Source organism: Lolium rigidum, chromosome 7 (genome assembly GCF_022539505.1).
Source record: "Lolium rigidum isolate FL_2022 chromosome 7, APGP_CSIRO_Lrig_0.1, whole genome shotgun sequence".
NCBI classification, from domain to species: domain Eukaryota; kingdom Viridiplantae; phylum Streptophyta; class Magnoliopsida; order Poales; family Poaceae; genus Lolium; species Lolium rigidum.
The window spans coordinates 339210690-339222940 of NC_061514.1; the positions used below are offsets into that span (position 1 = coordinate 339210690).

The 12251-nt window shown below is 44.2% G+C and overlaps 1 protein-coding gene across 1 annotated transcript in view; it reads left to right on the top strand.

Moving 5' to 3' along the window:
• The window catches only part of LOC124679146 (peroxidase 2-like), a 6516-nt gene extending 771 nt beyond the window's left edge, over positions 1 to 5745 (top strand). The window contains exons 2-3 of the mRNA XM_047214957.1: positions 4508 to 4659; positions 4993 to 5745. Coding sequence (XP_047070913.1) covers positions 4508 to 4659; positions 4993 to 5745 — 905 coding nt within the window. The remainder of the gene's footprint in view (positions 1 to 4507; positions 4660 to 4992) is intronic.
• The last annotated feature ends 6506 nt before the right edge of the window (positions 5746 to 12251 follow it).

Below are 12251 nucleotides of genomic sequence, written 5' to 3' on the forward strand. Positions count from 1 at the left end.
GATCCTCCCCCTTTGTAAGGCCTAACTATTGCAGATATTAAACTAATCCTTGTAGAACAAGGAGCAATCGTAACGGATCAGATCTACTAAACTATGATCAAGTGGGGTGCCGCCCCTACACCTAAGATAGGTGTAGGGCGGCTAGACATGCTAAGGGTTGCACTACGAAAACATGTAATATGAAGAACAATGCTAACCCTAACATGTCTAAGATAACTACGTTGCTCGCCATCAAAAAGTCTTCGGTACGAGCAACGCATGAACAACGTAGGCAGGCTTGTCGTTGCCTAGATCGCAAGATGCGATCTAGGCAGCATGACGCTACCGGTAGAAACCCTCGAGACGAAGGAGTTGGCGATGCGCCGAGATTTGTTTGTGGTTGAACGTTGGTTGTTGTTTATTCCATAAACCCTAGATACATATTTATAGTCGAGCGGACTTTCTAACGTGGGCGTGCACTAAACCGTGCACGAGATAAACTCTAACTTTTAATCTAGATACAATCTACTATAATTAAAGATACAAGGGCAACCTAGCCCAAATTCTCCGAACAAGGCCGCTTCAGAAACCTTCCACGTGTAATCTTCCAAGCCCATCTTGATCGCGGCCCACCTCCTAATTTAGCCAAAATCTGGTGATAACAACTGGGTGACGGCATCTTAATAGACTAGCAAATGGATAGCTCTTCTACAGGCCGTGTTTTCTTTTGGTTGACCTTAGTATCGACTTTACCTTTTATTTGATTGTAATGGTTGAATTCTGTTACACTCGTACTTTTGTTTAAAAAAAGAAAGCCGTGTGCATCAATTGATGCAGAGGCTGGGGCGATGCTCCCTTATCGAAAAAAAAGTAGTGGAACAGGAGCGCAATAATAAGCCATGAGAACATGCGCTTTACTGCGGACCAATGAGTACACCGAGTAGAATCATGTTACTTAGATAAGAAGGAACCATAGGAGTAGACATAGGAGTTGACTTTTGAAGCCCAGCCCGCTGTAATATCTGGGACGCATACTTGCATTGAACCAAAAGAAGACCATCAAGACCGTGTCGATGTACCTCAATACCGAGAAAATAATGTAGGGGGCCAAGGTCCTTAAGAGCAAAGGAAGAAGCAAGCTGATGTACAAGGAAATCAGCAACAGCAGACGACGAGCTCACCACAATAAAATCGTCCACATAGACATGCAGGTGATCTCAGGACGTCACAGAATAAACAGGGATCGCGATATGGTGTTGGCCCTGTGCCGTCGACCCTGTCAGCACAATGCGACGAGGACGCTTCCTACTCTTTTCCTCGATGTCATGGCGTGGGATGTATTGGATGATGCCGCGGCTGGCCTCGAGGACCTCCTCGATATGGATGATGACATCGTATTGGTGGGTTAGTTGTCGCTTCCTTGTGCTGGTAATCTCCACACCGTATAGCTTCGGAATATTGCGCTTTCACCACTATGATCCACATGTCCGTTATTGGCAGAATTTCCACCAGCTCTCCATCGAGGCTGTTGATGACCTCTTCCGAGGCATCCAAAGAGAGGCCATTGAAGCTAATCTTGTAGAGGAAACAAAGCTCCCACAATGTTGCATACCCACAGGCACGATTCCAATGGAAGAAACTCATTTTTTTCCGAAAACACTCGAATACACAGGAAGTGTGCACAACGCGCTCGCAGTCGGAGGTGGAGACGAGTGTGATAAGGAAATCCGTCGGCGGCGCGCGGACTTCAACCTACACTGCCTTTTGGCGGATCCCAAACCAAGGCATGTGGGCCGCCACCAAGTCCGTCGACGACACGGCTAACCTCTTCCCCCTACATGGTCTCCATGAGGGTGTGGTTGTGGAACTCCTGAGCCAGAGCAACCATACGTGGGGTGCGATACAAAACGCACCGGCCCATAGCCGTTCGCCGATCTGGATCTCCAGGAAACCCTTGCTCGTATATGGGAGATCGATCTGGGGCACTCCGATTTGGGGAATAGGACCCGATGCTAAACCTTTGCTCCTCCGTGGGTCAAGCAACGGCGAGGCAGGGACAACGGCGATCTCTGTTAGAAGAGAGGGACCAGGAGCCGGAGCTGAGCAAGGGCATTGGAGATGGAGATAAGAGATGAGAATAGGGGAGAACAGTGGAGATAACATCAACGACGGCGTTATATAACACCCATGTGGTCAACATCTGAAAGAACAATGTAAATACCTGACAAGGTGGGCCTAAGAAGAGGTAACATGACGGGATATACGAGTTCAAACGTTTTCTTCCGAATTCAAACACTTTAACTTATGCTCGGAATGATTTGATCAAAAAAAGAGAACCCTCTAGGCTATTGCAAACGCATCATTAGACCTTGTGGGCAATTAGAAGCAACAACGGACCCGTAAGCCCTCTGCCGAAAATAAAATGTCTGCAAAGTAAATAGCCCCACAAATATATAATCTTTCTGCCAGAGAAATGCGGCCCACGTGTACACTGATGTCTCACAATTCTGCTTCATTTCGATTACAATTCTGCCCCCTTGTCTTCATTGTCTGTGTTTCTCTTCTTTTGATAAAAAACAATTTATTACTCTCTACGAGTCAAATTAATTGATTCAGTTTTATCTAGATATGGATGTACTATATGTGTTTATTGACTAGATATATTTGTATTTAGATAAAGTGGAGTCAATTAATTTGAATAGAAGGAAGTAGTCAGACGTTAGCATTGTTTTCCTATATATGGAAACTAATAGGCAGTCTGACTTCACGCTAGCACTAGGCGTGTTTTATGTTACACCTAGATGGTGGCCTTCATTTTGCGTTGTGCTCTATAATGGAAATTGTTCTCTATAGGATCACTTGGAAAAACAATTCCCCAGACTTGTTAAGATAAAAAAAAAAGTACACACAGCAACAAGGCTTGTCGAAAAGATTGAAAGCTCCAAGCAAAATAAACAATTTCAGTTGTATCCGTAAACGTCTAGCACTGACTTGTTGCGACGACTGTCGCATATTACCTCTGTTCTAAAATGTAGTGCGGTTTTGGTAAGTAAGACATGTTAGTAGAATACTTCTTTCTGATGGTCTAGTTGGCTACTTTAGCCTACCAAAAGCATCTGACAATGTGAAACGCAAGCATTACATAAAGACTCATTTCATTTATATGATAGGAAAAATGTAAGAATAGAAAAACATAGTATTGGAATGTCATACGTACTCGAATCCTATGAAAGATGAAGTGTATTTGATTGTACCAAAAGAATTTTCTACCAGGTATGACCTAATGTTTTTTTCCCATAGAATTTACACTATAAGATTTCTATAGAATTTGTTCCTATAGAATATTTTCCTATGAATCAAAGAAATTGTGTAAGAAATTTTTCTATCAAATCTATATCCTACACAATTTATATACAAATTCTATGAATCAAATGGTCCTAATTAAGGAAGTACCTAACTACAAATAAAACAATATTATTATCTAGTACCTGACTACAAGCGTGACAACCTGTTACATGTAGATGAGATCCAAACCGATTGTTGTTTAGTCTACCAGGACTTTTCTCCTCTAGGTCCTATAGGTATATCACAGCATATTCATCGTGTATACGTTAAGCTGCAGTGCTGCACCGACTCTATTTCTGAGCGCAACTGCACACACACACACACACACACACACACACTTGGATCTCCTCGGTAGTTGAACACATGGATGGAATTATTGTTGCCGTCTCGAAAGTCATCGTGTCTTCTACCAGACGACGTTTTTTAATGATATATAAACTTGTCCATTTACACGCTACCCACCTTCTTATAAACTGAAGACAGTCCTTTGTAATTTCTTTTACAAGATATACGGGCGAGAGCCTCGAAGGCACCATACATGGGGGCGGAACAGATAGACAGGGCAAGTCAGATTAACCCATGAGGGCGGATACATGAGTTGTTCATCCATGTTCCTAGTTGACATTGATCTACAACATGCAGAAAGTAAACAATTTTTGCACATGTAGCGGCCTAACAATTGACGACTAGCCCGTTCCACGAACTTACCTCTCACAGTGCTGATCTATAAATAGACGAGCACAGCAGCGTCATGAAACACAGTGACTAATAAGCACAGATCGTTGAGCTAGCCATATATCACTCAAGATGGCAACCCTAGCAGTCCTGGTCTTATTTGCATTCCTCGGCGCCGTGACTGCTCAATACAGCTCACCCGCACCCGACGCAACACCGGCAGTGCCAAGCTTAGGCCCTACGCCTGCTGCCGCCCCGGTGCCAAGCCCGAAAGGTAATTCCCCGATACACATCATCCAATAATACGATGGTACCTAGTTCAAGTTTACCATGCTCCAAAGGTTTTTCTCTGAGCCAAATTTTATCTGAAGATGATGCATGCCACGGTACTAACATTCCAGTTTACCTTGTCCTCAAGGTGCTTTTCCAAGCTACATTTCTCCCGTTGCTACCCCAACACCAAGCCCACCGAGCACAGCTACACCTACTCCACCGAGTCCGACCTCTTCTCCATATGCTGGACTAAGGCTCGGCTTCTACATGCGCTCTTGCCCACAAGCAGAAAACATCATCAGGGAGGCTGTTAGAAGTGCCACGTCCAAGAATCCCGGCATCGGTGCAGGGTTAATTCGATTGCACTTCCACGATTGCTTCGTCCAGGTATAGTAAAAAACTGATTTGCCAATAACTAATCTCTCCACCTGCAAAAAGAACATCTTAATGTAACGAGAGCATGCACTTCCTCTATATGGCTCAATGTTACCATATATGCACTCAAGCAAAGGTATATATACCAGATGCTTTCTTTTCAGAAAAAATTGCTGGGTAAATCATATCATACTCACATTCCATCAAATCAAACGTATTAGGTAACATTACATGCCAGTCTTCTTAGTTAGTTTGTGCACCGGATACATATTGTGAGTTGAATATACATTTCTAGCATTTGTGAGATATGTTTATTAATTTTTTTGCCGCCACATTTTCTCACAGGGTTGTGATGCCTCCGTCCTCCTTGACCCGACACCTGCTAACCCACAGCCGGAGAAACTCAGCCCTCCGAACTTCCCCAGCTTGCGCGGCTTCGAAGTGATCGACTTAGCGAAGGAGGCACTTGAGAAGGTCTGCCCCGGTAGGGTCTCATGTGCCGACATTGTCGCCTTTGCTGCTCGAGATGCAGCCTTCTTCCTCAGTCGCGCAAGGATCAATTTCCAGATGCCGGCTGGACGCCTCGATGGTCGTGTGTCTCTCTCCAGCGAGGCACTTCAATTCCTCCCGCCACCATTCTTCAACCTCACGCAGCTCGTGGCCAACTTCAAGGCCAAGAACCTGGATGAGGACGACCTTGTGGTGCTCTCTGGCGCACACTCCATTGGAGTCTCCCACTGCTCGTCCTTCACTGGTTTTCTTGCCCCAAACCCTCCCGCCATGGAACCGGCCTTTGCTGCCCAGTTGCAGAGAAAGTGCAACGTATCCAACGACCCCACGGTGATGCAAGATATCGCGACACCAGACCAGCTGGACAGCCGGTACTACACGAATATTCTGAAGCGCAACGTGCTCTTCGCCTCTGATGCGGCGCTAATGTCGTCCCAGCGGACGTCAATAAAGGTGCTAGAGAATGCGTTTATACCCAGCAGGTGGGAGATGAAGTTTGCCAGGGCGATGGTGAAGATGGCCGCCATAGAGCTCAAGACTGCAGCCAATGGGGAGATCAGGAGGATGTGCAGGGTCATTAACAATTAGGATTCCCTGCAATTGCACTTAACAATCGAACATGCATTCTGCTTTAGGCGTGTTCCCTTTTATCTCGAGGCCTCTGTCGACTGTCCTTGTCGGTCGCTTGCATTTTGTTTTATTATTGTGACATTATTTCGTTTAATCAAGCCTTGGACTGAACTGTACTTGCGTATGTAGATGCCCGAAGGAAAGTATTCATATATTTTGTCTCATTCTCATTATGATGAGAACTCCGCAAGTTATGTACTGATCTAGTGGAGACTGAGCGGTAGTTTTTCGATATGAAAACCTGTAATTTATTAATCAACAACAAATACACTCTGTTAGAACTAAATAAATTTTTATTCAATCCACTAGTGCAACTGAAGTGAAGCAATTACCTATTCTGAACCTCGACAAGAAAGAGCTCATAGCCACTGCTTGTGAAAGCACAAAACAAACTTGTGGATGTATGTCACGTTGATAAGACAAAACGAACATGGACTTTCTTCTCTTTCGGGCCCCTCGATTGAACCACTAGGGGATGTTTTTGATGAACTAGTAGGTCTGCAGCCAGTGGAAGTTGTGGTAAAGGCTGGTAATCAAATACATGACACATTACCCATCATTGCTAAAGTCTGCGTTTCGGCACCAAATTGGCCTGGGATTATCGAGAAATGCAACTCTTCATGTAGGAAGTGCCCACCATACTATTTTTACCATTAATTTCTTGGAGATTCGTGCTAGCAACATTGCAAAAAGATCCTCCCACCTCCAATCTTTAGTCCATTTTAGTTTTACAGAAAGCCACCGACATTTTTCATATTTCACACATCTCACAGCTAGTACTTTTCCCCTCTCCTTCTCACAGCTAGTACTTTTTTTTGACAAAAAATAAACCGATATTTTTCCACTTAATCCATAGCAGTCTAAAATATTCTTTCACATAATTTTTCTTTGACAAATAATAAACCAATGTATTTCCACTTGACGTTTCATCACAGAATTATTCAATAATATTCTTTCACATAATATTTCTAAACATCTAAAAATATTATATCCAAGAAATTTTTCAATTTTTTCCTACATTATCATAGGATATTTATTCAAAGAACTAAAGCTGCATTGAATCTGGAAAGATTCATAAAAGTTCTATGCTTGTTCTCGGCCAAAAATAATACATAGTTATTTTTTCAAAAAGATTCATAAACAGTTCACACAACATTCATACTCACACAATATCCTAAAAATAAAATTTTATTCCTAAAAGATTCATAAACAGTTCACACAACATTCATACTCACACAATATCCTACATTTTTTCAACCGAAATGAAATTGTTAATTATGTTTTGTAACAAGAATGATTTTTTACAAGTTTCTTTTTACATAGTTTAGTGACAGATACAAGCATGTTTGAGAAATTCATCTAAGTTTCATATAACTTTTCAAAAAAAAATACTGACAGAATATTCAAACAAATTCTAAAACTGGTTTTGTCCAAGAATCATACATAAGTCATGTAACTTTTTCAGATATTTGTCAAATTATATACTGGTTTTGACAGAACATATATTTTCCCACAAATATCTAGTTTTTCCACACAATATAAAAAATATCCATACAAGTTATGTATAGGTTTCTTCCAAGAATCAAAATAAAACTTCTTCCATACAAATATCGGTTCATAATAAAAAAAACATCACATCATTCACACTAGATTCATACAGTTCCTCCAAAATCCGTTACAAATGCAAACATGTTTCAGCACTATTCATCCAAAATCCATACAATATGTCATTTGAATTTTTCACAACATATACAACAATATTCATGCACTATCCTACCTGGAAAGAGGATTTACATACTTCATAGAAACATATCAGTTTCATACTTGTTTCCCATCTGTAAAGAAGAAACAACATATTTCACAGAACAAACAACTGAAAATTTGTACATAATTCGTACACATGTGAATCTTCCTAGTGGGTATCAAAGCAAATCCACCACGAATCATGGACATATCAGTGCATGAAAATAAAGAAGAAAATAAATTAAATCAAAATCGAGAAATGGAACTCAAAAACATGCCAGATCCAACCCGCCGGGATGAGGAGGGCGTGGAGGACCTGAGGAAGACGAGGCGCGTCAGGGTGGCGACCTCCACTCCCATCGGTCGGGAAGAGGATGCGTGTCAGGCGGCGACCTCTGCTCCCGTCGGCCAGGAAGCCAAGATGCGTCGGAGGCGACCTCTGCTCTCGTCCGCCAGGAAGGTGAGGCGCATAGGGGTCGCTGACGCGTAAGCAGCCGCGCCGGGGAAGCCGCCACGCGCCGGGGATACCGCGGCGTGCCGGGGAAGCCGCCGCCGCCGGTGGTCGCTGGTCGGTGGCGTCGCTCGAGCAGGTGGTTGGCGGCTGGCGGAGGCGGCCCTCTCACGCGTCCAGCAGGCGGCGGGCGGAGGCGGGTGGCGGCGGCGGGCGGAGGCGGGGTCAGGGGGGGGATGGGGTGCGGGCGGCGGCGGCTCTGGGCGAGGGACGGGCCGGGGCTCGGGGGATTAGGGTTGGGTTGGGGCTCAAATGCAAATTTGCCAGTAGCTTTGACTGGGTGGACTTTGCACGAATCTCCAACAAACATGTGGTATAGATAGTACCGATGTGCCTTGCCAACGTTGTAGTCCTTGTCATGCCACAGTTTTTTCTGTTGTATAAAGAAAATAAATATGAATATTACATATGTGAACAGTAATTTAGGAAAACATACATTCAGAAAAAAAAAACTCTTACATATGTAAATTTATCTATCGATAATACTCATTTCGATCCATAATAAGTGTCAGTGGGGTTTAGTACATTATTTGGCATTGAGACCAATTTCTTTAACATTGAAACATGCTTTGTTTTGTGATGAACTGCTTTTAAAACTTGATTATAATTTTTGACTTTTTATGGAACATATTTTGTAAATGTTTATGAATTATATATTTTTCTGACATAAATTTTACAACGAGAAAATCTGAGAGCCACACTACTTTTGGGCCTGCCTACCGTGTGCCCCAATGGGTTGGAGCACCATACCTCGGCGCCCACGGGCCCATCCACTCCATCATATGAACTTTCTGAGAGACTGATGCAGCCCAGATGCGCTGTCGCCGAATGCCCACGCAGCTTCAGGTCGACTACAAGTTTTCTTTCTTGTCTAAAAAAAACAAGTTTTCTTTCTGAGCATAATGGTCACGATGACCGATCTTCCAACTGTAGAGAAGCTGCTACAGGTGGACAACTCCAAGAAAGGAAAAAAAAATGCTGCGACATTTCTTCAAAAACACAACTTACCGAGACAATCAATAAACACTGAATAAAGCGTGATTTTACCTGTAAATGCTGCAAGAAATAAGCAATTCATAGCCAATCCAAAAATGGGATCCGAGTCCAGAACCAAAAAGTACCCTCTATTTGAATTGCTATCTAGTGATATACGGCATTGCCCTTGACGCTGATGCCGGCCATCTACCTTTTTTTGATATAACGGGCGCTTTATTACTCATAAAAAGCAATTACACCCAATCTCTGCATAGCTAAGATGCACGCCGTTTAAAAAGTCTCAAAAGTCTGAAGTGCTAAAAAAGACGAATTACATATCAGACATGAGCCTGAGGGGTCCGGCGCCGGCGTGCATGGGCAGGTTCTGGGCCATCTCTGAGTCATCGGGCGAGGGACCTGACGGAGAGGATGACGAAGAAGCGTCGGCAACTTCTCAGTTTTCTCTCAGGTATGTCTGCAGGTCCCCTTCGCCCGTAAGTGGTCGAGATTTGCAGGTTTCTTCTAGTGTGTCTCAGCGGGCGGCGTAGCGAGCTCGTCGTCAACTTCTACAGAAGGAGGCGGCGATCTTTTTCGCATCGCCGGTGATCAGTACATCGGAGAATGTTTCGGGTGATCTGGATGTCAAAAATCAAAAAAAAAAACTCAAACAAGTGATCCGGCAAGTCCTTGAACCATCTTCCTATCCGGATGACGGTGCTGGAGGTTGGACCATGGTGAAGAGGAGGAATCGGTCGACGGCGATCACCGGACCTAGGGATGCTCAGATCCATGATCGTCCGATGGTTTTGAATTTGCGGGCCCGCGGGCCGACGCAGGGTGATCACCGTGGGCCAATGGCTACTGAGCTAAGCCCAAAAGGACGACGTGATCGTATGCGTGCATATCGACAGGCGCAGACTGTTGCTGCTCCGAAACTTAACCTAGTTGCCGGTCGTGTGTTTCGGCATCTACTCGGATACACCTGGCGCCGCAAAACCCTGATCTCCACTGACGAATCGAGGCAACCGACGACGGCGATGAACCGTGACTCTGGTCAGGCGCCCGACCGAGGTGGAGATGGAAGGGGTAGACAGTTCCAGAGCGGAGGTAATGGACGAGGCGGTGGTCGATACTCTGGTCCCAACTCTTTCACGAAGCCTCAGAATTTTGTGCAAGGGGAATCAAGCGGGTCGGCTGCCTGGGAGGATCATGCTGGTGATCATTATCAGGACAACGCCGGAGATGTTGCTGACTATGGGAATCATGGTGGCTTTGGTCAGGGTGGTTTTGGAAGCTTCCACCGAGGATCTGGCTATGGATTCCACGCGAGACGTTTCAAATACCAGTATCACCGCCAGGGCACTTATCAGCAACGGAACCAAGCGTCTGCTGGTGGTTTTGGAGGAGTGACAGCTCGAAATAATTCAGGGGCTGATGGCGGTCGTCGAGAGGGGGGCATTGACCAGGCTCTGCTCCAACAGACGGTGCAAGCCGTGGTTGCAGCTGTGACAGCAGCCTCACACAAGGCTATCAGCCAACCTGGCGGGAACACTAACGTGGAAGGACAACCAGTACCTCCACCACCAGTTGTTACACAAGCTGGTACTGGTACAGTAAACTCGGTAACGCAACCAGGCAATGCACAAGGAGGGAATTCTATGGTGGAGGAGGGTGCAGCAGTGGCAAAGAAAAAGAAGACGGATAGTTGTTTCCGTTGCAAGCAACCAGGCCATTATATTGATGATTGCACGGTGCCAATGTGTGACATTTGTGAGTCCATAACTCATGCTTCCAATGCTTGTCATTTATTACATGCTCCAAAACCTACAGTGGCTATGTATGGGTATGCCAATGAGGCACTTATGTTTTTTGAGGTTCCCTTTAGAGGTACTTATAAGCCAAAAGTGGAAAATGCAAAGCTGGCTAAAGTGACAATACAGGGTGAGGCCATGACTATTTCAGAGATAATTGAGCAGCTGAAGTGGATAGTTCCATCTGAGAATTTTCAGTGGGAAGTTACTCATTTTCATAATAATGTTTATAAGGTGAAGTTTCCTAGCAAGAATGAGGTGCAAAGGATGAAGAAATTCAGAACATACCCGGTACAAAACCGTGAACAGACATGGAATTTGATGAATGGTCTGTCATGGAGGAACCTACTTTTATGTTACCAGAAGTTAGGTTGAGGATCACTAGAATTCCTTCTGATGTGAGAAATGATTACATTGCTCTATGGGCTCTAGGTTCTCTTTTTGGAAAGACAATGGAGGTGGATATGGCTTTCACAAGAAAAACCAAGATACTAAGGTTAAGGATTGGGTGTATGGATGCATCACTTATTTCAGAGACTTCTGATGTGTACATCTCAAGAGGATTTTTCCGTTTAGCTTTTCAAGTGGAGCAAAAGAATTTAGATGTTGAAATAGACATGGCCGGTGACCCCCATAATGATGGGAATAACAATGGTGGAAATGGTGGGAATGAAGAAGATAGAAGAAATGAGCATAGCAAGGATGAGGTTACACACATGGAGGTGGAGCAAACTTTAAACCCAGGGGCAAATCAAGGCCAAGTTGAAGACAATAGTACAAATTTTAAACAAAATGAATTGATGGTTACTTTTGGGACTCTTCCTCCATATCCAATAAAAAATGATGTGAGTCTGCCATGTGTTTTTACTGCTGAAGGGGGTTCAGTTATTCCATCAGAGGAGACAGGAAAAAATATGAGTAAAAAACAGAGCTCAAAATGGCATTTTACAACAGTTTTCATCTCAAGCACAAAAAGACAGAAAGGGGGCTGATTTTGAGGAGGATCTGCTCTTGGATCAAGTGCCAATCATTGGTGGCAGAGTATTTGCATCGAATATCGTTCCTGCCCAGCTTTTGGCTGTCCACGCGACGGTGGCAGACCCGACAGCTTCACCTGCGCGCGTACAGGGCGGCCTGTTGAAAGGACACGGATGTCGCCTAGAGGGGGGGGGGTGAATAGGCGATTTAAAACTTTTACGAGATGGGCTTAACAAATGCGGAATAAAACTAGCGTTTACTTTGTCAAGCCCAAAGCCTATATACTATGGTTCACCTATGTGCACCAACAACTTATTCTAAGCAAGAGTTCACCTATGTGCACCAACAACTTATGCTAAGCAATACAAGCAAGTATGTGATAGCAAGATATATATAACTTCAAGCACGATGGCTATCACAAGGTAAAGTGCATAAGTAAAGAGCTC